The following is a 27,971-nucleotide window of genomic DNA, read 5'->3' as shown; positions in this document are numbered from 1 at the left end:
GAATTGGCCACCGGTTCAAAACCCCCCAAGGCCACCGGTTTTGAACCGGTGGTCATTTGGGGGGTGGCAATAAACCGAAGCAAGGCCACCGGTTAACCGGTGACAATAACACTTCCCGCATTTTTTTTTTTCTGGTATTAGTAAGTATTGCCACCGGTTTTTCGGTGGAACCGGTGGCAATAATGCCCAAAAAAAAAAAAAAAAATTTCACTTAAAAATCAAGAGACACTTACATATAATCATAATATACATTTTTTTCCCCCTTGAAATTGAGAAATAATCATAATACACTACTACAAAAAAGGGATTATAGAACGGTTAAAACAAGTTTTATAGAACGCCTTAGGACCGTTCTTCTGCTAAGCGATGTGTAAAGTTTATAGAACGGTTCAAGTAGGCGTTCTATATACTGATATATAGAGAACGGTTGTTAGTCACAACCGTTCTCTTTTCCCTTCTTAGAAAATAATGAAGGAAAAAAGAACTGTCACGCGACTTGACCGTTCTATTTCTTCACTAAAGAGAACTGTGATGTCATATGACCGTTCTCTATTCTTTACACAAAATGAAAAATCGATATACAAAATAATTCAAGTATAGTCTAAATTTAGAGATATATTCAATTCCACTAGCTCCATTAGTCCATTCTCCATAGCTTTTGTTTGGAACTTGATCTGAAATGCCAATTTTGATTCAATTATACTTGGTAGTTGTCTCCTCGTATTGAAGAGCTTCTTCAACTTCACAACCTTATACATTCCCTACACCAATAATAGAGTAATTAGATTTATAAATTCAACTATACAAACAGATTAAATAATATTTTATATATGAAGAAAAAAAAAATCAATCAAAAATAAATTTCTGAAAAAATTGATTTCTCAACACCAATTGCCCCACTAAGCAACAGAGCAGATGGTTACCAACAATCCAATTGGTAATCGGATTCTAATTCATCAACAAAAAATGCACTACAAACACACAAATTACTATAAGTTGTAATCAAAATTAAATAACTAATAAACATTAATTATACAAAAATTTCAATTTCCTCACCACCCTTAACTCCTCTGCTATATTAAAAAATTGACATTTTAAATAGATTGCAAAGAAATAAAGCATACAAACTACTGAAAAATGCAATTTTTACTTTGCATTTGTTTCGAAAATCATCACAAACAACCCAAATTCAACTCTAAATAAATTATGATGAACAAACCTGAAATTACTTGTTAACGAGCCTATTAGAGAAGAAAGGCGAAAAATTTATTTTGAGTGAAAATAAACCACTCATGACATCATGAGAATCTGATCAAGTTGTCGATTCCAAAATGTGAAAAGTGGAAAACACTCCTAATATGCTCTTGTTGGGAAAATACAAACCCCATGGTTTGCTCATTGTTGTAGATTATCGTATGAGAAAATACTATATTTGATAATTTTCTCGACGAATTTGTAACATAATCGAAGGGAGTATAATGAAGGAGTGTTGATTGGAGTAAATTTAATCTGATGAGGAAGGAGATGAGAGAGTAAAACTTGAGCGGCGGGTGAGTTGAGAAATAAGAAGAAAGAGGGGAGTTGTTACTTGTTAGGGTTTCTTTGTTTTTTTTTTTTTTTTAAATAATATTAAAATAGAATAGAAGAGTTAAGTGAGAAGAGCATTCTATATTGGGAATGAATTTTTTAGTAACAAAATAAAAAAAAAAAAATCAAATAAAACTGTTATGTGGGACAGGCGTTCTATATGATTCAACATACAAAACGTTCATCCAACATGGGCGTTCTATATAATTCTATAGAACGCCTATCTAACTTGACAGTTGTATGTTATGCGTTCCTTTTTCCACTTTTTGTAGTAGTGATATACATAAATTACATGTATTGTATATTCATCAATGAATAAATAGTTAATTTACAATTTTTTAAAAAAATAGCTCTTTGAATTAACTTTGAATCTGCAATAGATCTGCAAAAAAACACAAAATTAAAACACAATTAAAAATCAAAATAAAATAAAAAAATCTGCAAAAAAATTAAAAATCAGAAATGATAAACAAAAACTTTAGATATGAAAAAAAAAAAAAAATTTAAAAAAAAAACCACCAAAACCCACAATCCACCCACGACCCACGACCCACAACCAACGACCCACCACCCAACAACCCACGACCCACCACCCAGAACCAACGACCCACCACCAAGATTCAACGACCCACCACCCAGAACCCTCGACCCACCACCCAGATTCAACGACCCACCACCCACGACCCACCCCACCACCCACCTAAAACCACCACACCACCCACCTAAAACCACCGCCTTCGCAAATAACAACCCAAAATTAACAAAAACAGAAAAAAAATCGACCAATCACCCAACACCCAAAAACAGAAAAAATGAAAAAAAAAATTGAACAAAACACCCAAATCTTCATTCGACGACTCTCCATACTTTGAATTAGGTTTACGAGGCCAAATTCCACCATAAAACTCTAGATCTAGAGTTTTAATGGTCGAATTTGACCTGAAAACCTATGGTTTCATCACGAGGAGAGAGAAAGTGCGACGATGCATGTTGGTGGCTGCGGTGGTCAGTGGCGACGGTGTGGGAAACTGAAAACCGTTTAAAACTTGTTGTTGATGTCGGTCTTGGTGGTTGCGGTGGTCAGTGGCGGTGGTGGTAGTGGCCTTTGAGGGAGATTTAGAGAGGGTGAGCGACGAGAGATTTAGAGAGGGAGATTCAGAAAGGGAGGTCGACAAGAGCGATTCAGAGAGGGAGGGCGACGAGAGAGATTCAGAGAGGGGGAGCAGGATAGAGAGAGAGAGAGAACAGAGAGGGAGAGAAGGAGAGATAGGGGGAGTAAGAACGAAGGAGAGAAGGAGATAGAGAGAAGGAGGAGAGCAGGAGGAGAGGCGATAGAGGAGAGAGAAGATTAGAGTTAGGGTATATAAAGGAAGGGGAAAGAGAATGGTGGGCTTTTTTTTTATTATTTGATTATTGCCACCGGTTCAAAACCGGTGGCCTTTATCATTTATTCCACCGGTTCGGTTTGAACCGGTGGTAATATACATTTACCTAATCCCGTCCATTTTTTAAGCCACCGGTTTCCAAAAATCGGTGGCCATTGAACGGTGCCTTTTTCAATTTTTCTTCTAGTGAATTAATTTCAGGACACTGTAAAAATTATGGCGGAGCATGCCGTTGATCAAAAGCACTTTCAATAACAAAGAAACCCACTACTCTACAGCAAATGACTCTAAGAGACTGATTTCTTAATCGTTTCTGGAAAATGATTAAGATTAAAAGACTGACATCTCTAACGGTACTACAGTAAACATCATACAAAATACAAGCAGAAGTTACAAGAATCATCAACATATAACATACTTTCGAAACCCAAAAAAGGGATTACTACAGGGACAATGTGTACAACCAGTGCCACTTTAAGCTTCCCATCTGTGCAAAAATAAAGTTCAGGACAAGTAATTCAAAGCTCACAAAAATAGATACAGAAAATACAAATAAGCAAAAAAAAAACAACACGAGGTATCTCCCGAAATCCTAAAATTCCCCTAAGTAATATAAGTTTAAAAAGTCAAATCTTCATTAATTAGCCGATAATCCAGCTTAGAATAAGCTTAAATTAACAAAACAGGGAAAAAAAAGTAACAAATGAAGCTTAGATTGTGATACCTCCCTCTCACAGACTATTAGAGTCCAATAAGACCATCTCCAGATCCACACTACTAAGTTGCAAGTCTTGCAACAGACCTATAAGTAATCCATTGGGTAAGATGCATATTGTAGTCTACACAGAGTAAAAGGTAAGCTAAAGAAAAAATAGGTTCCCACAAATTTGATACAAAATATGTACTGATGGAGGGCAAGAAGGAATTAGATAAGCACAAAAAGAAAATGAATTTGAATTTGGGTTTAGTTTGTTTCCCTACTTGGTGCTAAAACTATCAACTAAACTTTGTTTACCAGAAAAAATGCTTCAATTCCTCTCATCATACCATGTTCTATACTCCAACATTACACAAAAAAGTGTCTGAAACATCACATGAGCTATTACATCTTTCTCATAGTAGAAAATGCTATAATCATAATCAATGACAGAAAGTTTGAATTCCTCTTTCGAAATATTTTCGGAAAAATGAGTATCATACCATGTTGTACGTATTTCTGATCTGCTTTATTATATAATACCTATGAAGGTGACATTCTTGATGAAGATAAGGATGTGGAACGAGAGGTTATATTTATTCGTTGGTGGTTAAAATGAGGCGGAGAATGTGGTAGTTACTTCCTATGAAGAATTTTGATTTGCTCACCAACATTTAGCTAAAAAAAAAACGTCTTAATCCAAAATATTAACATCCTATTGACTAAAAAAACGTCCTTATCCAAAACATTAAATTTCATAATTTTTTTATGAAATGGTTTCATGTAATTTGTTAGTATTTTATAAATGACTTTACGTAATAATTTGTTTTTTTAAAAGAATTCGCACAAGACATTAAATTTCAATAACCATAAAGTAAACAGATTTAACAAAATCAAATAAGAATTAATCGTAGAAGGGTTAAGAATCCAAATATATAGATATAACAATTCATAACATTTTAGAATCGTTGTTTTATATTACTTTTTGAGTGGATCCGTCACTGCTACTTTTTTTTTTTTTTTTTGAAAAATAAGATTTTATTACGAAAGAAAGAAAGTTACAACTTACAAAAGCTAAGTTATAACTACCACCAGAACATCAAAAGACCTGAAAACAACAGGCCAACCCCACTACCAGTTCTAGATCCAAACCTAGCCACCTTCTAGGAAGGGTTCTAGGAAGGGCCTAGAACAACTGGTCTCAGATTTCCGGCCACCTTCTAGGAAGGGTTCCGGAAACCAGGACCAGACAACAAGAAAACCAGAAAACAACAAAACTACACACCTAAAAGCCAACAAAACAACAACCAGAAGCAGACATGCCTGCAAACTGGCCAAAACACCAAAAAAAACAAAAAATAGGCAACACAAAGAGCACAGCTCAGCAGACAGCAAGCACAACAGTGCACAGCAGCACCAGCACAAGCACAACACATAGCACCAGCAGCACAGACAACAAAACAGCAGTGCAGCAGGAGCCTAGAACAGCAGCTAGCACTGCAGACCAGCAGCAACAGCAAGCAGCAGGTACAGCAACACCAGCAGCAGACAGCAGGACAGCACAGCAGGCAGCAGCAGAAAACAGCAGAGCAGCAACAGCAGATCAGCAGCACCAACAGCAGACTGCAGCAGACAGCAGACAGCACAACAGGCAGCAGACAGCAGAAGCACAACAGGCAGCAGCAGTGCAGCAACACAAACAGCAGGCAGCAGCAACACAGTAGCACAGCAAAGCACAACAACACAACACCAGCAAAGCTACCAGCAGTAGAAACAACCTGCAGAAAAGGAAACTAATACAAAAAGAAACAACGGGAATCCCATCATCAGAACCCAACACAAGGAAACCAGAACACAAGCACAAGGAGCCCGAGACAAGCCCTAAACGATCAAATATTTGCTTCCCGCCGGGATTCTACAAACTGAGTGAAAGACAATATCCCGAACAAGGGCATCAACTGATTTGCAACAACCAGTAAAGAGAACCGCATTCCTTTGAATCCAAATACCATAAACCGTTTCAGTGAAGGCCACCTGGATCACTTTATTCTTCAATCTGGAACTTCTGCAGATTTTCTTCATCCAATCAATCTCATCACTAAACTGCTAAACAGGCTTGGAAACACGTAAGATCCCCAAAACCTTACTCCAAACCTTCCTAGAGAAATCACAATCAAAGAAAAGATGTTGAACACTTTCATTACCATTCAGACAAAGGAAACACTTTGGATCACAAGAGATGTGCCAATGAAGCAACCTATCCTTAGTGACAAGCCTATTCCACAAAGCAAGCCACAAGATAAAAACACTTTTGGGAGTTGCTAAGTTATGGCAAGTAACTCTCTTCCAAGGAACTTTAGGCACTTGAGGCCTAATAGCAGCATAAAGCTTCTTGATTTTCAACTTGTTGCCCTGAACAAACCCATCCCATCCCCCTTGATCATTCACAATATCTCTACAACTCAAAATCTTCTTCAAAAACCAAGAGCATCTAACAGGGGTAGGGGTGGTCCAACAATCTTTATGCTTGAAATAGTAGATATGAACCCACTTAACCCGGAGATTATCAGCCTTGTGAGCAATATCCCAAAGTAACTTAGTGACAGCTGCTTTATTCCACTCAGGAAGAGAAAGCAGGTTCCAGCCACCACAAACTTTAGGAAGACAGACATTATTCCAAGCAACCAAAGACTTCTTAGCAGGAGCAGAGGAACCAGTCCAAAGAAAGCACCTGAACCTAGCCTCAATCTCTTTCAGAATTTTCTTCGGAAGAATAAAAATTTGAGCCCAATAAGTCTGGATACCAAACAACACACTCTTCACCACTTGAAGCCTCCCAGCATATGACAAGTGTTTAGCCATCCATCCTTGAATTCTAGCATTGACTCTCTCCACCAAGGGCCTACATTGAGCAATAGTAAGCTTCTTTGAAGAGAGAGGGACCCCAAGATACCTAAAAGGAATGGAGCCTTGAGAAACACCAAGAAGCTCCCTTAATTCTTTCTGGACATCAACAGAGACTCCTCCAAAGTAGACTTCACTTTTATCAAGATTAGCAGAAAGCCCAGAGGCACCCGAGAATTTCGAGAAGGCTTGGAAGAGAAGCTTAACAGAAACACTATCAGCTCGAGAAAACATCAATAAGTCATCAGCAAACATCATGTGAGTTAAGTTTAACTTTTCACATCTAGGGTGAAAGTTAAAATCAGGAGATAACCTAAGCTCATCAAGGCATCTAGAGAGGTATTCCATACCAATAGCAAAGAGAAAGGGAGACATAGGGTCACCTTGTCTTAACCCTATCTTAGCTTCAAAGGAGGGGGCAGGAAAACCATTAATAAGAATAGAGTAAGAGACAGAAGTAAGACAATTCCAGATCCAATCAACAAATTTCTGAGGGAAACCAAGCTCCTGCATGACAGTGATCAAGAATCCCCACTCAACTGAATCATAAGCTTTCTTCAAATCCACCTTAACCATACACCTGGGAGAGATAAATTTGTGATCATAGCCTTTGATCAATTCAGTTGCAAGAAGAATATTATCACCAATGTGCTTGCCAGGAATGAACCCTGCCTAAGCATCATCAATCACCTTACCAATGACAGCAGCAAGCTTAGCAGTTATGATCTTAGAAATGAGCTTATATACCACAGTACAACAGGCTATAGGTCTAAAATCCTTAACATGAGAAGCATAAAGGACTTTAGGGACCAAAGTAATAGTTGTGCAATTCCATTGCCTAGGCAAGATCCCATTATTAAAGAAATCAATAACACTAGCATAAATATCATCTTTCACAATATGCCAAGCTCTCTTAAAGAAAAAGGATTTAAAGCCATCAATACCAGGAGCTTTAGTGTTATCAATTCCCTTAAGAACGACATCAATTTCAGCATGAGAAATAGGCCTAATGAGGTAGCTCTGAGCAGCAGAGCTAAGCTGCTTACCCCTCCGCATAGTAACAAGGTCAACAGCAGGGAGCCAAGGAGTCTGAGTCCCTAAAAGAGACTTATAGAAGGAGATAATTTCATGAGAAATGGCATCTGGATCCTTAAGCAACACCTGATTAGAATAAAAAATGGAGTCAATTCTACTCCTTGCTTGCCTAGTCTTCATCACAGAAAAGAAGTAGTGAGAATTGCCATCTCCAAGCTTAACCCAGTTAATGCTAGATTTTTGCTTGAAGATGCTTTCCTGAATATCATTCCATTGCTTGACAACCTTAATAGCATCAGATTCTTTAGCATATAAATCCAAATCATCAGGGTTCTGAGCCATTAAGATTTGAATTCTAGAAAGCTCAACATTAGCCTGGTTAATCTTTTCCTCAATGTTACCAAACTACTTGCTAGTAAAAGATTTGATACTAGCCTTCACAGATTTGAGCTTCTGCCAAACAGAACTACCAGAGCCCCAAGCCTGCGAAACAGTATCAAGAAAATCAGGGTGATCAGCAACACAATTAAGAAACCGGAAAGGTCTACCTTTCCCAACAGGGCCAAAGCAAATATCCAGCAAAACTGGACTATGATCAGATAAAGAAGGAGGGAGATACACAGTCTCCACATGCCCATGAGAAGCTAACCAAGCTTGATTACCAAAGGCTCTATCAAGTCTAGAGAGCGTTCTAGGGCCAGTATGAGCCTTATTAGACCAAGAGTAGAAGGACCCTTTGCTTTTGAGCTCAGTGAGGTCCAAATCATCAACCAAATTCTGAAAGTCTCTAGTCTCATAATCAGTAACATCAGCACCATGAAGCCTATCAGAAGCATGAAGAATAGAGTTATAATCACCAACACGAAGCCAAGGAGAATGCTGGATAGAGATGCTTCTGAGCCCCTCCCACAAAGAAAGTCTATCATGAATGGAGTGAAGACCATAGACAACAGTGAGAAAAATTTGAGTAGAGAGATCCTTAGAAGAAACAGTACAATGAATGAATTGTTCATGAATCTTCAAGACATTAACAGTTACTCTATCCACATTCCAACCAAGCCAAATCCTCCCTTTGGGAGAATGATCATAATTACACAACCAAAGGCAAGAAGAGCCAAACTTCTTCTGATAAGCGAGAACATTTTTCAATTTGATTTTTGTTTCAAGCAATCCAACAACATCAACTGAATGAGAGTGAATCAACCTCCTTACAGAGGCAACTTTGCCAGGGTCATTCAGGCCCCTGACATTCCAAACAGAGTAAATCATGACACCAAAGGGGGATTAACCTCACCCCCGCTTGGATTTATAGTGAAACCACCTGCACCATCCATTTCATTTGCAAACAAAGCAACAAAGGCATTAGAGGTAGAAGCAGGCTGATGAACTCTAGTTTGCTGGCTTTTTGTTTTCCTCCCTACTATTCTCCAACCCTCATCTGAATTCTTAGAAGTATGAACCTGTGGAGTAATAATAGATTGGCCATGAACAGAAACCCCAACATCAACAGCAGCAGTAGAAGCAGGAACATGGGTAGGCTTAGGAGCCCAAACTTGCTTTTGCTTAGGAGGAACAGGAGCCGGTTGCTTAGAAGCCTGCTTAGGCAAAGGAGGCTTAACAGAGCAATCATGACCAATCTTGTTACACTTAGAGCAAAAAGAAGGAGCCCACTCATACACCACCCTGATCTCCAATAATTCCTTCGAAGGACTCTCAACCCACACAGAGGTTGGCATAGGCTTTGTAACATCAATCTCAATCAGAACCCTAGCAAAAGACACTCTAAGTTGTCTAGTAGTACACTCATCAACACAAATTGGCACTCCAAGCAAACTACCAAGGCGGCTAAGAGTATGAGATCCCCAACAATTAAGTGGAAGATTAGGGAATTTAACCCAAAGAGGAATAGTTCTAAGAATTTCAGCATGAAAATCAAAATCGGGGCACCAAGGCTTCACTATTGCAGGCTTTCCAAAGAACATGTGAGGACCAGAACAAAGTATAGTATCTCTATCATCACTAGAACACATATTGATAATAAAGTACCCATCATCATGCCAATACACATCTGGTTTTTGCATATCATTCCATTGTTGAGCAAAGAAACGAAGAACAGCAGCAATAGTAGGAGAAAAGCCAACCACATAAAAAACAAGAGCATTAGCCCATTTTCGATTACCTTCCTCAAGCTCGGCTGCTTGTAGCTCAGCAATTAGTTTACCATCTTGCACTTTCGGAGCAACAAAGGATAGCGTAGCTCCTTTTGCAGCCAATTTCCCAGCAAAAGATGAAGCTCGAGTCACATTCTACTCCAGAACAGAGGAAGAAGCAACACAGTTTTCAGCAGAAACGCGCGAGCTCAACTCCAAGGCAGAAAGAGGAGCAGCTCGATCTTCATTAACATTGTGCGCAATATGCTCCATAAAGGGTGAGGAAGGAAGTACAGAGTGTCCTGGTGCACCACCGTGCTCAGATCCACCAGCATCCAATGGAACAGTAAACCCAGAAACCCTAGGTATTGTTCCATTGGATTGATTCGATTTAGCAGCAACTTTAGCAACGGCAGTAACTTCAGCATCCAAGGGAACACCGGAAATAGCACCACAAGCTGACTGAACTGCCGCCGGCGCCGGAGTAAGCAGTTCATCCCCCTCTTGAATCGGGCTAGGAACAAAAGGGGTACTTGAAATTCCCAAATCCTTCAAAATCGAGCCAACAACTTCTTGAGCAGCCTTTTGTTGCACTACTTGAGGTGTAGAAATAGCTTGCTTCTTCTTCTTTGCCATTGAAACCCAGATTTGATGAAGAAAACCAATCAAAAATGAAGAACCATGAAGAAGAAAGAGAAGAGAGAAAGTCAACGAAAGTCAAACCTCACTGCTACTTAATTTTATGAGATTGAAAATTCATATGTTGATTTTATAACTTTATTCCGAGCAATAATCAATCGTAATCCTGCACAATTAGAGATCCTATTAAACGCAAATGAAAAATAAGTACACACCAACAAAGTTTACAGACTGATATGACTTGATAGTGTAAAAACCATATTTTAATTTTGCTACAATAAAGTAAATCTATATTATAATAAAATATTGGAAAATTTGCAAACAACTACCATTTAAATGACTACTTTTGAGAACAACTACCATTTAAAATTTTCTTTTGAAAAAACTACCACAAAAACACAAAACGTTTGAGTAGCACTACCACATTTATTCTTTCAGCAAGAATCTCCGTTTTGGGGGCATATTTTATAAAATTTCCCTTAAAAAAACCCATATTAAATGACTGCATTAACCCTTAATTGGATTATACATATTGCCCCAAATCCCCCAATTTAGTAAAGCCCTAAATTCGAATTTTTTACCATAAACCCTAATTTTAAGGTTTAATTGAGAAATTAAATAAACTATAGTGCAAAATTAATAATGATTGACCTATAATTGTGTTCTACTATCGAAATCTCTTGTTTTCTATACCACAATTGATTGAAATTTTATAAACTAAGCTATCTCAACCGGAAATTCTTGCCGGAAAATTAAACGTGGTAGTGCTACTCAAAGTTTTTGTGACTTTGCGGTAGTTTTTTTTAAAAGAAAATTTCAAATAGTAGTTGTTCTCAAAAGGGGTCATTTAAATGGTAGTTGTTCGCAAAATTTCCTAAAATATTTGACACAAAATCTCAAATTATGGCAAACTTGCAAGACATATCATAAATCCATATAAATGCAATGTTTAAACATGACTCAACCAAGCATCCATGTCTAACGGTCCAATCTACATACATACAAGAACCAAATAAATAAAATTCACTTAATATAAAACAGAGGTAGTTTTCACTTGCTATTCTGGGTAATGCAAACATCTATACAACTGGAGACTCATGACAATTATCAAAAAAATAAATCATTAAATTAATATAGTACAACATACATATGTGCTACATTAGGCTAATGTTGGATAAACGTTTGTATAGCACTAACCAATAACGTTTTTTCGTCCATTTTTGGCATTATTGGGGTCCACTTCTTCGCTTTCTCACCCAATCAACTCTCCTCCCTCATTTATTTTACCCCAAACTCATCCAAAAATCACATAGAAGAAAAATCAAGCAATTCAACGCAATTACTCACTAATCCAAGTAATGTTTTAACTTAATTTTTAATTTAGTTCATGATATGTTGAATTCAATTTATGATTTTAGTTTATACTCCCTCCGTTTTTAAATACTTGCTGCATTTCTATTTTTTTGCACTATTTATTTATCCTACTTTGACTAATGTTTGTGATTTAACATAAGAAAAAATATAGTCTTTTAGGTACTTGTTGGAATCATCTCAGTGAATAGATTATTAATTTTCAATTGTTAGAAGTTATACCTATTGATAATTAAAGATATTAGTGATCAAGATTAGCATCGGCATGCGTGTCCAAGAGAAATGGAGCAAGTATTTAAAAACGGAGGGAGTAGCAATTAACTTAAATTAGATATTTAATTCAGGGTTTATGACTTTAATTCAGTTTGGGGACAATTTGATTTCTAGGGTTTAGGGGAGGAGATGAATTGGGGGTTTTGCTTATTTTGGCTTTGGGATTGAATTCATTTGCGTCTAATACTTTCAATCATTGACTTGAAAATTAGGCATGTTCGCTTTAACTTAATTTCACTTCAGTTCAGTTCAGTTCAGCTCCAATCAGTTCAGTTCAGTTTAGCTCCTAATTATCTTCTCTCATTAAATATTTATTTTAGCTTAGTTTAGTTTAGTTAAGTTTAGCTCCAATTAGTTCAATTCAGTTCAGTAAATGTGAACAGACTTAGTCGGGGAAGGGCTAAGAATATAAATATATAGATATAACACTTTGGCACATTCTCAATTCGTGTCTTATACAACTTTTTGAATGGATCCGTCACATTTCAATAATTATATGAGATTGAAAATTCTTGTGCTGATTTCACCCGAATCCGAGTCATAATCAATCCACAAAACTAGGGACCTTATTAAGCGCAAATAAAACCTTATCTTTCGAATGAGTTATAAAAATCTTGTCTTTCGATTGAGATCGAAAAAAACCTTTGTCTTTCGAAGGAAACGGGTAACTAGTTTTTTATTTAATAGCCCCATAAAAGATTATATTATTTTATTATGGGATACTCAGAAGGTCATTTACCAATCAAAAGTCATACTTCCTCCGTTTTTTTTTTAATTGCACCAGAAGGGATTTCACGCTTGCCAATGCATTACTTTTGCAATTAATATTTTCAATTATGCTTTTGTAAAAATATAAAAATTTGATAAGAAGATAAGAAGATATCGAGACGAATCTAACTAAATCCCACATGACTCTATTTTTCCTAATGGATAAATCACAAATGATGGTCAAAGAGATTAAGTGAATAGTGAAAAAGTCCTAATGGTGCAATAAAATAAAAACGGAGGAAGTTTATTCTCAATAATTTTTCTTGAATATTAATAATTTAAATTTGGTAAAACTAATTTTAATTTAGATTTTTCTTAAAAAATAATTATTTAATTTAATATAACAATTCAAGTCAACAAAAATATTTTAGTTCAGTTACTAAATATAATTTCATTTCAAGAAAAGTACTTGTAGGGGGCGTTTGGCACGAGGGATACGGATAAGGAGGATAAAAGTGTGTAACAAGGATGGAGGATTAGTAGGTGGGATAAGGATAAATATGATGTTGTCCTTTGTTTGGTACGAATTGAAAATTTTATGGGGATAAATTTATTACGAGGTTCAATCTTTAATGTAAACACTTTAAAAGTGAGGATACCTTTAACTTTTTTGTAACTCTCAAAGTGTTTGTGAATTAAGATACTTGCTATGAATAAGTTTAAATAGAATTCTTTTTTTTTTTTTTTTTTTGTTTTTTTTTTTTTACAAGAAATGGAATTCATCATACGTGACTTTTATAATAAAAATGCAAAATAAATATCATTATTCTTTCTTTAATCTGAATTTTCAAATATATTTTTCCCTTGGAGAAGATTATAGTAGTATTAATGAACCTATAACAATTCCCAATTTTCCTACCCTTTATCATTAACAATAAAGAAAGGGAACTTTTACGATAATTGGCAGGCTGCTATGCGAGTATGATCAGGGTGGGCATGTCTTGTATGGTGGGCCCTCTATAAAGACACAAAAGAACAGATTAATTATACAATTAAAGACTCAATTGGCTACTTAAATTACAGCTAAATTAATTCATCTTAATAATTAAATCTGCTTTAATTAGGAATCTTATGAACAAAATCCGCCAATTATCGTATAAATAATTGTTTGGCTTTTTAGCAAACAAATATAATAAGGCCAAATTGTTGATGGCTTATAATCTTTTATTGCTCGTGATAATTATTTCTTAATGTAGAAAAGAGATTATGCAAATCCAAGTGATTAAGAGCATTCACCTAGACAACTGAACTTTCTTCCAAACCCTATTGGTTACAAATAACCTCGCTCATTAATTAGTTGTATAATCTATATTTCAAACTAAAATATTTCTCTATGTTGATTTGTAGTTTGTGAGCGCATGTTATAGTTATACAATATAATAGGCGGTCTATAGACTCATTATTATAATTATATAATAAAGGATGTATGCTAAGTTAGATTAGTTGGCCAAGTTTTAAGGTTGTTATTTATATTAACATGGAATGAGAGATTAGGATCTTTTTGCCTTCATTCCAAGCTTTGGATGATTGATTTGCTTTGAAAGGTTAAGCATAAAGCATATTGAGTGTCAATATGATCAATATTTAAAGTGTGAAAATCATTTCTCGTAAGTTTTATGACTATACATACATATTGTAGAATTAAAATTATTGTCGAAATAACTAATATTGTTGATTTTGCAAGTGTTGTAACTATTGTTAAGCTAATTTAAGACCCAACCAAGGATATAATTAGAGCATAAACCAAATTTGGACTCTATTTTTAAAGTGTCTCTCTCAAGTCACAAACATACCAAATTGTTATGTCAAATGGACAATTTCCAACCATATTACATGTGAATTATCAAGGAAAACCCCCTAAAACTATCAAAAACCCAAAAAAAAAAAAAACCTAACTAGATACTAATTTTGAACATCTAAGTATCACAACATCTCTGAAAATTCAGGTAAATGATCATCAGGTCTTGTCAATAGATTATACCAAAAAAAATCCATATCATCACTATGAGCAGCGACGGCCTTAGAGTCCGTTAAACACGCTGCTGCTGGCTCCGTCGCTGATGAATTGTTTAGGTAGCATTGCGAGACACTAGGAAGATCTTCCGTCGACATGGCAGTGTCCTCGACGGACAACACTTCCATCCAGAAATCGTCGTTGAATTCAGGAAATTCGCCGATATATCCCTCCTTTTTCACCACATTTTCCTTGCTACAATTGTCATTTTCACTAGTACTACTAGTACTAGTAGTGATTGTAGACACTTCACTTGTACACGGTTGTGGGGAAATTGGGTCACGTATGTTCGAACTTGTAGGCCTTACACTGTCGCCCTCATTATTATTATTACTATTACTATTACTAGTATTGCTACTGTCGTTGTAGCAATTTTTCTCCAAGGCATGATCCATGCACTTCACGTGCTTTCGTGGCGGGTCCTCGGAGATTCCATCCTTTGATGAGGACTTCAATCTCCGAGCCCGCTTTTTGGTAGGCCCGGAGGTGGTATCGACGGTGGTGGTCATGGCCGTGGCAGAATCAATTTCTGGCTTAGGAAGCCTCTTCTTTAAGTGAGTGTGCCATACATTCTTGATTTCATTGTCGGTTCTTCCGGGCAATTTTGCTGCTATTGCAGACCACCTAAAGATTTTCCAAAAGATTATGATAATAATCAGAATCATTACAAACTAATTAAATAAAATTAATCCTAACATAACCAAATTAATTTACATTTCAGTGCCTTAATATAAATTATAATATTCATCAAGTTGCACCCTCGCAATTTGTTATGAATTAAAGTACACTTATTGTATAGGTGTCAGAGTAGTCCTTAAATTGTACCAATGATATTCGTACGATATGACAAAATCATTGATCCCTACCAATTTTTAATTCAATGGATCAAATCTTGCACATTTGAAAATTATATACCATCCTTTTCCGATTAGTTGTCCTTTGTTTTCAAAATATGAATGCACTATTACCGCGACTTTTAAAACATAAGCATGTAAGCCTATTAGTTTCATTAATTTAAGACTATTGACTTTATAACTATTGAAACACAAATAAACAGTCAATGTCGGTCATCTAGATAGTTAAATTAAAACGCCGTCTTAATTGTCTAACTGTTAGCAATTAACGTCGCATGTATAAAAAAAATTGTACTCCGTAAAAGAATTTCTAATTTACAAAATAAGTATATAGGGGTCAGAGCCTGATCAGGAATCTTGTAAGCAGCCCACATGATTTTACTAATTTAGGTTTAAATTGGTATGCGACAAATTTTTGGGTTAGGCCCACTGCTTCGTGAATCATGAGGAATACTTATAAAATTAATTACGTAACATAAAAAGCTTACAGAATTTTAATTTTTATAATCAATATATTAACTCGTGAATTATGATGCAACCGTGACATACTGACAACTATCTCTTGAATAAATAAGCATACAAGTAATTAAATTAATCTAGTTGATTTTATTATAATTTGAGTTATTTTAGATTAAGTTAAATTAAATTCAATTGAAAGATTGATACTATTTCGTTTTAATTCTAATAAAAACCCAAAATTGATGAGGTAAAATATAGAGAAAATTAATTAAGTTTGATTAATATTGTTTTAATTTTTTTAGTGCAAGTCATTTTGTTTCAAGTTTCAACAGTAAAAAGTAGACTTTTATTACATTGACTAAATTACGCATACCTATTTTGACAAGGGTTCAAAAATTTAGACTAAACATAATTTAATAATATCATACTTTTATCAAGAGAAATGATAGCGAAGTTCACTTTGCATTTCACTTTAATTATTGTTCCAATTTTTTTTAGACCAAATACGGAGTAAGATTATTTAGTGATAAAGATAGTACGATTATTAAGGATGATTTTTTAAATTATTTTTTACAACAATATTTTTAGGAATTCATCAAAATCATGAACTAACCAATTCAGTCTTGTTAAAAAAAAGTAGCCTTTAAATTTGGCAAAAAATAAGCATGAAAATAATGAAAAAACGTACCTATTTCCAAGCATTTGATGCAAATTGATAATAGTATCTTCTTCCTCTTGAGTAAAATTGCCTCTCTTAATATCAGGCCTCAAATAATTAGTCCATCTAAGCCTGCAACTCTTCCCACACCTTAACAAACCTACAAAAAAACCATCAAACGATTTTTTTTAGTGACACGATAATCACCGTCATCACCGTCCAAACAGGAAGAACTTTTAAAGACAGAACGAGTAAATAATAAAAAGATCAAGTATAATTAATTACCGGCATGTTTAGGGAGAGCACGCCAATTACTATGACCATGAAGATGAATGTAATTAACCAAGAGTTGATCTTCTTCAGGAGTCCATGGACCTTTCTTCAACCCCATTTTCTCACAACATGGAGCTCTTCCCATTTTCTCTCTCCTCCCCTGTTTTTTTTTGTTATAGAGATTAGAGATTATTTTCCCTTTCTCTCTCTAAAAAGTGAGAGTAAAGATTAGAGAGTATTTTTTCTTTCTCTCTCTAAAAAGTAAGTAATTGCTCTTGCTAGTTCCCAAATGCTCAAAGAGTCTTAAGTCTTTGGTCCAATATATACCCTTGAGTGTGTTTGGAAGTATTGGTTGTTTTTATTTACTCCGTATTTTATTTTTTGGTAAATGCATATTAATGAGGACTATTATATTGACCCACATAGTCTGACTTTATAAAATACATCTATTACTCACTCAACTTTTAAATTCAAGTTTTATTTATTTAAATATTCGTCAAACAAAAAAATATTCGTCAATAAGTAAATAAAAAATATTTGCTTGGGTGGTGTCAATTTTAATTTTAGTTGATAAAACACATCCATTCCTATAATTATTTATCTTACTTTTTTGGGGGTAAATAGCAATACTTTACTGAAAATTCCTCTCTTAAAACCGTATGTCTAAGAAAAACACGTTTTAATTTAGGAATCTACATAATGTAAGGGTCTGTTCACTTCAGCTTAATTTTAATTCAGTTCATTTCAGCTCCAATCAGTTCAGTTCCTAATTTCATTATCTCATAAAATATTCATTTCATTTCAGCTCAGCTACAATCAGTTAAGTTCAATTCAGCTCAATAAATGTGAATAGACCCTAAGATTAAAAATCTAATACTTTACTGTTAATCGATCATAGGCAATACCAATAATTCACATTTATCCACACTTATTGTTATTCGCTACTCTAATTATGCATTACAGTATTAATCATTTTTTTTTTGTGAATAGTATTAATCATTTCATTTGAGGCTTTGAGCAAATCACAATGAAGTAATATCTGTTAATTTTGTAAATAATTTTAATTATTGTGTGAACTGTGAAAGAAGTATCAAGCTAATCAATCCTTTGTGATTGTCAATTATATATTTCCATATGTAAGGATTTTTTTTTTTTTTAAAAGATCCATATATAAGGATTTTGAATTTTTGATACTCTATCATATATCTACAATCAGCTTAGGATTTTCTTTTGTTAGTGAGATTTTCAGCCTAATATGTCAAATTATAAGGATTATTATTTGATTATTTAAAGAGGTATATAAGAGTTACAAGTTATAAAATATCTTCTTACACGGACACGTAGTTACACTACATTGTCTTATTCGACAGGATGAATTTTCTTTTTTAATTATCAGTCACGTAAAAATAATTGAAGTTCAATAATTAAAACTACAAGAACAAGTAAATGAGCTCATTTATCATTAATGAAGAACTCTAACGGTCTAACATAATCTATAATTAATAAGCACCATAAAATTAAAAAAAAAAAAAAAAAAAAAAAAGCTTAAAAGAAAAGAAGCAAAAAAATAATTAAAGGGAAAAGACCAAAAAGTTAAACATGTAAATTTCATACTTGGTATGTAAAACATTTTCTTAATGAAAAGGCATATTCCATATTTTCTAGGAAAGATCTCAAAGTGTACGTTTGTAAATTGCCCTATATTTTTCAATTACCACTCACTCTAAAAAGTGGGGGTGCATTATTAGTGACGCACGATAAAGCCAAGAATGTAACAGTTCATTTGATTAGATTTTTAATCCTTATATTATAGTCAAATAAAACGTGCCACATGCCAAATTACGTAACATTCATTTTAATAAATAAAAATTGATTCAAAGTTGGCGAAGAGGACAAATCAAAGAGATTTGTGTAGTTGACAGCCTCCAGGCCACGAAGGTCACGAGTTATATAAGTTTGTACCTAGTAACTTGAAACTTGAAAGCAAGGATATCATGGCTCACCCCTGTCCTAATTTGGCGGTTTTTATACTCCATACTTTGTATAAATAAGGCAAAACATAACTGAATTTAGATAATTTAATTCTGGGGAAGAAAGACAGTCTGAAATCCTAGGATAGCTCAAATGGTTAGATCACCCTCCTGATTTCAGGAAATCTTGAGATCGATTCTCACCCCCACCCTTGTGGCCATCTAAACACTAAAAAAAAAAAATCTTGAGGAAGAAAGACAGTCCGAAATCGCATTTTCTAGAGAGTTCAAAGGTAAGATAAATTAAGAAACAAATTAAAGGTTAAAAAAACATTGTGTTGCGATAGCGATATGATTATTCTTAGCTTTGGAGCATGGTTTATGATTGCACTAGGTTCGCATTAAATTAGTAGGGTGTGCGTATCATGCTTTGCAACATAATCTAGCTATTAAGAAGTTACTTTGTATTTTAGTAAGGAAAAGGTCAACACATGGTTACACGGTAAATATTTAATTTAAGAAGATGGTAGATATTTATGAGTGGTGTTTGATACAAAGTAATAATTAAAGTATAGCATTTCTCTAAATAATCCAACTATATCACAGGAGTTAAGACAATACATGATGACTGATTTCAAACTTATACGGTATAAAAAATAATGCGTATTACTTGAATATAGTCATGGTCTTCAATTATTCATCCATTTTCTTTTTTTGACTTAATTCTCCAATGTATTTTGTCAAGGAAAAGGACCAAAAATATGAATATTCTACGTATGTGAAATGTACTATACCGTATATACATTGGTTTTGTGTGGAGAAACCAAATAGTTTTCTACTACAGTACTATTATTAGTCAATTCATTAAAAGTGACGTACTTCTAAAGTTACCCATCTTTGTGGACTATACGAGTATAAGTTATTTTATCTTCTACTTTACCACGTACTACTTTATTAGTACTCTATATTTACATTATTTTGAAAGAGGATTATTATTAATTGTGGGATGATTTATAAAAATATAGCTTTTAAGAAACTTATTTACGGTTTTGTATTGGAATTGTTAGATTTTGGGAAAACTCCTCAAGATTGGAGTGTGTACCATTGATTAATGTATATAGAGGTTTACAAGAGTCGTAATCCTATTATGATAAGGATACGAGGTATGACAAAATATATACAAAATTATCCTAATATCCGACAAATATTATCCTAAACATAATATCTATCAAGAATGAAACTTATTTAAGAAAATATCTGCACTAAGTTTGGACTTAGTGTCAACTGGAGTGGCTGCAGGTTTACAAGAGGCCATACCTGCACGCTCTAAAATCTCTTGTGCATACTTTTTCTGTGAAAGTAGCAAATAAGAAGGTTTTCGGGTCACTGCAATCCCTAAAAAATAACTCAGAGGCCCCAAGTCAGACATAGGAAACTCAGTTTGCAACTGAGATATGATCCCTGTTAGTGGACCATCTCAACCAAAAGCTTAAACTGATGGTTGAGGCCCAGGAATATGTTTTATACTCTATCACTCCCCCTCACACGAGAGCCCGTTTGGGCTAGAAGTGTGGATGCAGCATGGGCCCTCCTCATACCCAGCGCTTAATATTCCACTTGAAAGTGGGGGTGGATGAGATTCGAACCCGTGACCTTTGTGTCACGCTGGCTCTGATACCATGTTAGATTTTGGGAAAACTCCTCAAGATTGGAGTGTGTACCATTGATTAATATAAATAGAGGTTTACAAGAGTCGTAATCCTATTATGATAAGGATACGAAGTATGACAAAATATATACAAAATTATCCTAATCTCCGACAAATATTATCCTAAACATAATATCTATTAGGAATGAAACTTATTTAAGAAAATATAGTCCAAGTAGGCTTGAAGATTTGGGTGAATTTTTTCTTTATAGACAAACCGCTACCTTAAGTAGCGGTTATAGTCTAAAACCGCTACTTGAGGTAGCAGTTTGTCTTTAGTACTCTAAGTATAGATACATCTAATCAATTTATAAAGGGTAAAACCGCTATCTGAGCTTACGTAAACAATAATTCCGTAATTAAGTCTCATTCCGATGCAAAAGTGTAACTAAGTTTTTAAAAAACCATACTTTCGTAAATTATCCTTAATTGTGACAGTCATAATTTTGTGAATTAAACATTGGAAAGTATGATATAGACTTTATGGTCAATTAGTTAGTCAAATGAAAGCTGCTTATAATTCTTCTGTCATATGAGCATCTTTATGATGAAAGCATTTTGTGATTAGACATCTTATTGTATAGTAACAAACCGTGAAGTTTCACAAGTAAACGTTTATTAGAATTAATCTTGACCTTAAATGTAAACATATAGAGAAATTAAGTTAAGGGGAATTTACTCAATCAATCACGAAAACTGCTCTGAAAATTTCATCTTTTAGATTTATGAGTTTAATCTACTATATCCGTATTATATTTAAAATTAACACTTTGATAGAAATTTGGCATGCTATATGTATATAATTTCCATCCAAATTTTGTGATTAAAAGATCCAAATCAAATTATCAATAATAACGATGAAAAACACATAAAACATGAGATTATAGACTACCTATAATTCAACAACTAGCAATCTAGCTCCACGTAAATTAAATCCTTGGAAGTGCATATACTCGGTAAAATTCTTTTAGAGATAAAGAGAGTATACCCTTAAATCTCAAAACTTTTTGACACTGAGCTTTAGAAACATCCCAAATTTCTCAAAAAAAATATGGATTTCAATTTTGGAAAATTTTGACTTTTTTTCGACCGTAAATAAAAATTGCCGAAATGTTTACCATAGTACCTATTACCCTCCGGAAGTCCAATTAGTTGGGTGGAACCATCCAATTTTCCTTTAAACGATCAATTTACATACTGGTTCACAACTTGCACCGATTTCATTAACTCAAGCCTACCACGAACATTTATAGCAACAAATAATGATCATATATGGTTCCAAACGACATTAAATGACCCCGAGATATATCCTCTAGAATTTCAAGAATTTTTGACATCGGGCCTTGAAACCTCCAAAATTTCTCAAAAAGTGTGGATATTAGTCTTCAATTTTGGAATTTTTTGACTTTTTTCGCTCGAATATAAAAATTGCTGAAATGTTTACCATAGTCCCTTATAACCTCTTGGAGTCCAATTAGGTGGGTGGAACCATCCAATATTCCAATTTGCCTTTAAACGACCAATTTACCGGTTCACAACTTGCACCGATTTCATTAACTCAAGCCTACCACGAACATTTATGACAACAAATAATGATCATATATATATATATGGTTCCAAACGATATTAATTGACCCCGAGATATATCCTCTAGAATTTCAAGACTTTTCGACATCGGGCCCCGGAACCTCCAAAATTACTCAAAAAGTGTGGATATTAGTCTTCAATTTTGGAATTTTTTGACTTTTTTTCGTCCAAAAATAAAAATTGCCGAAATGTTTACCATGGTCCGTAATACCCTCTGAGAGTCCAATTGGTTGGGTGGAACCATTTAATTTGCCTTTAAACGACCAATTTACCTATTTACAACTTGCATCGATTTCATTTACTTAATTCCTACCAAGAACATTTATGATAATATATAATGATCATATATGGTTCCAAACGACATTATATGACCCCGAGATGTATCCCCTAAAATCTCAAGTCTTTTCGACACCGGGCCTTGAAACCTCCAAAATTTCACAAAAAAACGTGGATATTAAGCCTTTAGTTTTGGAATTTTTTTGACTTTTTTTCACCCGTAAATAAAAAAATTGCCTAAATATTTACCATGTTCCCCAAAACCCTTCGGAGTCCAATTGGGGTGGTGGAACCATCCAATTGTCCTTTAAACAACCAATTTACCGGTTTACAACTTGCACCGATTTCATTAACTCAAGCCTAGCTACTACGAACATTTGTGACAACATATAATGTTCATTTATGGTTCCAAATGGCATTATATGACCCTGAGATGTATCCTTTAAAACCTCATTTCTTTTCGACACCGAACCCCGAAACCTTCGAAAGTTCTCAAAAAGCATGGATATTAGCCTTCTATTTTGGATTTTTTTTTTTCCGTACAGAAATAAAAATTTCCGAAATGTTTACCATGTTCCCTAATATCCCACGGGAGTCCAATTTGCTATTAAACGACCAATTTACCGGTTTACAATTTGCACCGATTTCATTAACTCAAGCCTACCACGAACATTTATGACATCAAATAATGATCATATATGGTTCCAAAAGACATTATAAGACCCCGAGATGTATACCATGGAATTTCAAGACTTTTATACACTGGGCCTCGAAAACTCCAAAATTTCTCAAAAAGCGTGGATACTATCCTTCAATTTTTGATTTTTTTTTTACTTTTTTTCGCCTGCAAATAAAAATTGCTGAAATGTTTACCATGATCCCTAATACCCTCCGGGATTCCAATTGGGTAGGGGAACCATGCATCCAATTTGCCTTCAAACGGCCAATTTAACGATTTACAACTCTCACCACTGATTTCATTAATTCAAGCCTACCACGAACATTTATTACAACATATAATGATCATATATGGTTCCAAAAGACATTATAAGACCATGAGATGTATACTCTAAAATTTCAAGGCTTTAAGACAACGGGCCTCGAAACCTCCAAAATTTCTCAACAAGCGTGGATGTTAGCATTCAATTTTAGAATTTTTTTACTTTTTTTTGCCCTAAAATAAAAATTACCGAAATAATTAAAATGGTCCCTAATACCCTTATGGAGTCCCATTGGGTGGGTGAAACCAACCAATTAGCCTTTAAACGACAAATTTATCGAATAACAATTTGCACCGATTTCATTAACTCAAGCCTACCACGAACATTTATGACAACATATAATGATCATATGGTTCCAAACAACATTATATGACCCCTAGATGTATTTCCTAGAATTTCAAGACTTTTCGACACCAAGCCCCGAAACCTTCAAAATTTCGCAAAATGCGTGGATTATGCCTTCAATTTTGGAATTTTTTTTGACTTTTTTTCGCTCTGAAATATAAATTGCCAAAATGTTTACCATGGTCACTAATACTCACCGGGAGTCCAATTGGGTGGGTGGAACCATCCAATTTGCCTTTAAACAGCCAGTTTACCGGTTTACGACTTCTTCGATTTCATTAACTCAAGCCTACCACGAACATTTATGACAACATATAATGATCATATACGGTTCCAAATGGCATTATATGACCCCGATATGTATCCCCTAAAATCTCAAGACTTTTCGTCGCTGGACCCCGAAACCTCCAAAATTTCTCAAAAAGCGTGGATATTAGCCTTCATTTTTGGAATTTTTTGACTTTTTTTCACCTGTAAATAAAAACTACCTAAATGTTTACCATGTTCCCTAATACCCTTCAGGAGTCCAATTAGGGTGGTGGAACCATCCAATTGTCCTTTAAACAACCAATTTACCGGTTTACAAATTGCACCGATTTCATTAATTCAAGTTTACCACGAACATTTATGACAACATATAATGATTACGTATGGTTTCAAACGGAATTATATGTCCCCGAGATATATCCCCTAAAATCTCAATGCTTTTCGACACCAGGCCTCGAAATCTCCAAAATTTCTCAAAATGTGTGGATATTACCTTTAATTTTGGAATTTTTTTGACTTTTTTTGCCCGAAAATAAAAATTGAAGAAATGTTTACCATGGTTACTAATATTCTCCGGGAGTCCAATTGGGTGGATGGAACCATCCAATTTGCCTTTAAACGGACAATTTACCGGTTTACAACTTCCAACGATTTCATTGACTGAAGCCTACCACGAACATCTTTGACAACATATAATGATCATGTATGGTTCCAAACGGCATTTTATGACCCCTGGATGTATTCCCTAAAATCTCAAGATTTTGCGACATCGGGTCCTAAAACCTCCAAAATATCTCAAAAGGCGTGGACATTAGCCTTCAATTTTGAAAATTTTTGACTTTTTTTTTACACGGAATAAAAATTGCCGAAATATTTATCATGGTCCCTAATACCCTCTAGAAGTCCAATTGGGTGGGGTGGAAGCATCCAATTTGCCTTTAAACGACCAATTTACATGTTTACGACTTGTACCGATTTCATTAACTCAAGCCTATCATGAACATTTATGACAACATATAATGATCATTTATGTTTTAAAACATTATTATATGACCCTGAGATGTATTCCCTAAAATTTCAAAGCTTTTCGACACCGGGCCCCGAAACTTCAAAAATTTCTCAAAAAGCGTGGATATTAGCCTTCAATTTTGGAATTTTTTGACTTTTTTTGCCCGAAAATAAAATTTGAAGAAATGTTTCCCATGGTACCTAATACCCTCCGATATTCCAATTGGGTGGGTGTAAACATCCAATTTGCCTTCAAACGACCAATTTACCGATTTACAACTTGCACCGATTTCATTAACTAAAGCCTAAAACGAACATTTATGACAAAAAATAATTATCATATATGGTTCCAAACGACATTATATGTCTCTGAGATGTATTCCTTGAAATCTCAAGTCTTTTCGACACTGGGTCCCAAAACCTCCAAAATTTCTCAAACAACGTGGATATATTAGCCTTCAATTTTGGAATTTTTTGACTTTTTTCGCCCGGAAATAAAAATTGTCGAAATGTTTACCATGGTCCTTAATACCCTCCGGGAGTCCAATTGGTTGAGTGGAACCATCCAATTTGCCTTTAAACGACAAATTTACCGGTTTACAACTTGTATTGATTTCATTAATTCAAGCCTACCACAACCATTTATGACAACATATAATGGTTATTTATGGTTTCAAAGAGCATTGTATGACCCTAAGATGTATCCCCTAAAATCTCATTTCTTTCCGACACTGGGCTCCGAAACCTTCGAAATTTCTCAAAAAGCGTGGATAGCTTTCAATTTTTGACTTTTTTTCGCCGAAAATAAAAATTGTCGAAATGTTTACCATGGTCCCTAATATCCTCTTGGAGACCAATTAGGTGGGTGGAACCATCCAATTTGCCTTTAAACGACCAATTTACTGGTTTACAACTTGCACCGATTTCATTAACTCCAGCCTACCGCGAACATTTATGACAAAAATAATGATCACATATGGTTCAAAACGACATTATATGACCCCGAGATGTATTCCCTAGAATTTCGATACTTTTAGACACTGGGACCTGAAGACTCCAAAATTTCTCAAAAAGGTGGATATTAGCTTTCAATTTTTGAATTTTTTGACTTTTTTTCGCCCGGAAATAAAAATTGTCAAAATGTTTATCATGGTCTCTAATAACCTTCGGAAGTCCAATTGGGTGGGTGAAACCATCTTATTTGCCTTAATTTACCGGTTTACAACTTGCATCGATTTCATTAATTCAAGCCTACCATGAACATTTATGACAACATGTAATGATCATATATGGTTTTAAACGACGTTATTTGACCACGAGATGTATCCCTAAAATCTTATTGCATTTCGACACCAGGCCCCGAAACCTTCGAAATGTCTAAAAAAAAACGTCGATAATGCCTTCAATTTTGGAATTTTTTGACTTTTTTTGGCCCAGATTAAAAAATTTCCGAAAATTTACGATGGTCCCTGCTAGCCTCCGGGATTCCAATTGGGTGGGTGAAACCATCCAATTCGTCTTTTAACGGCCAATTTACTGGATTACAACTTGCACCGATTTCATTAAATCAAGCCTACCACAAACATTTATGACAACATATAATGATCATTTATGGTTTCAAATGACAATATATGACTCCGAGATGTATCCCCAAAAATATCAAGGCTTTTCGACACCAGGCCCCGAAACCTCCAAAATTTCTCAAAAAGCGTGGATATTAGCCTTCAATTTTGGAATTTTTTGATTTTTTTCGCTTGAAAATAAAAATTGCCAAAATGTTTACCATGGTCCCATATACCCTCCAGGAGTCCAATTGGGTGGCCTGGGTGTAACCATACAATTTTTCTTTAAACGACCAATCTACCGGTTTACAACTTGCACCGATTTCATTATAATGATCATATATGGTTCCATACGGCATTATATGATCTCGAGATTTATCCCCTAAAGTTTCAAGGCTTTTCGACACCGGGCCTCGAAACCTCCAAAATTTCTAAAAAAGCGTGGATCTTAGCCTACAATTTTGGAATTTTTGACTTTTTTTTCGCCTGAAAATAAAAATTGTCTAAATGTTTACCATGGTCCTTAATCCCCTCTGGGAGTACAATTGGGTGGGTGTAACCATCCAATTTGCCTTTAAACAGCCAATAATTTACCAATTAATACTTGCACTGATTTCAATAAATGAAGCCTACCATGAACGTTTTTGACAACATATAATGATCATATATGGTTCCAAACGGAATTATATGACCCCGATATGTGTTCCCTAAAATTTCAAGTCTTTTCGACACCGGGCCCTTAAACCTACAAAATTTCTCAAAAAGCGTGGATATTAGCTTTCAATTTTCGAATTTTTTTGACTTTTTTTCGTCCGAAAAAAAATGGCCGAAATATTTACCATGGCCTCTAATACTCTCCGAGAGTCCAATTGGGTGATTTGAACCATCCAATTTGCCTTTAAACGACCAATTTACTGCTTTACAACTTGCACCGATTTCATTAACTCAAGCCTAGCTACCACGAACAACTATGACAACATATAATGATCATATATGGTTCCAAACGACATTTTATGAACCCTAGATGTATTCCCTAAAATCTCAATATTTTGCAACACCGGGCCCCGAACCTCCAAAATTTCTCAAAAAGCGTGGACATTAGCCTTCAATTTTGGATTTTTTTGACTTTTTTTCTCCCGTAATAAAAATTGTCGAAATGTTTATCATGGTCCCTAATACC

General features: G+C 34.8%; 3 protein-coding genes and 1 long non-coding RNA gene across 4 annotated transcripts; 1 reads left to right on the top strand and 3 right to left on the bottom strand.

Moving 5' to 3' along the window:
* Window positions 1-236: 236 nt before the first annotated feature.
* On the bottom strand, window positions 237-4,379 carry LOC110733119. Its single transcript, XR_002513561.1, has 2 exons — window positions 3,391-4,379; window positions 237-1,969 (listed from the first exon to the last, which is right to left on the bottom strand). It is a non-coding gene; the product is annotated as an uncharacterized LOC110733119 (long non-coding RNA).
* A 609-nt stretch (window positions 4,380-4,988) lies between these two features.
* On the top strand, window positions 4,989-5,393 carry LOC110732933 (AF4/FMR2 family member 4-like). The gene has a single exon (XM_021912918.1). It carries the CDS (start codon window positions 4,989-4,991, stop codon window positions 5,391-5,393), a length of 405 nt encoding a protein of 134 aa, XP_021768610.1.
* Window positions 5,394-8,013: 2,620 nt separating this feature from the next.
* Window positions 8,014-8,877, bottom strand: LOC110732932. The gene has a single exon (XM_021912917.1). It carries the CDS (start codon window positions 8,875-8,877, stop codon window positions 8,014-8,016), a length of 864 nt encoding a protein of 287 aa, XP_021768609.1.
* A 5,700-nt stretch (window positions 8,878-14,577) lies between these two features.
* On the bottom strand, window positions 14,578-17,387 carry LOC110733118 (transcription factor MYB14-like). The gene is made up of 3 exons (XM_021913137.1): window positions 17,080-17,387; window positions 16,825-16,954; window positions 14,578-15,447 (listed from the first exon to the last, which is right to left on the bottom strand). The coding sequence occupies exons 1-3, from the start codon at window positions 17,210-17,212 to the stop codon at window positions 14,733-14,735; spliced, it is 978 nt and encodes a 325-aa protein (XP_021768829.1). The 5' UTR covers window positions 17,213-17,387; the 3' UTR covers window positions 14,578-14,732.
* Window positions 17,388-27,971: the final 10,584 nt, after the last annotated feature.

This window comes from Chenopodium quinoa, unplaced genomic scaffold (genome assembly GCF_001683475.1).
Source record: "Chenopodium quinoa cultivar QQ74 unplaced genomic scaffold, ASM168347v1, whole genome shotgun sequence".
Lineage (NCBI taxonomy): Eukaryota > Viridiplantae > Streptophyta > Magnoliopsida > Caryophyllales > Amaranthaceae > Chenopodium > Chenopodium quinoa.
The sequence above is the reverse complement of the archived record's forward strand: the minus strand, read 5'-3'. Positions and strand labels throughout refer to the sequence as shown.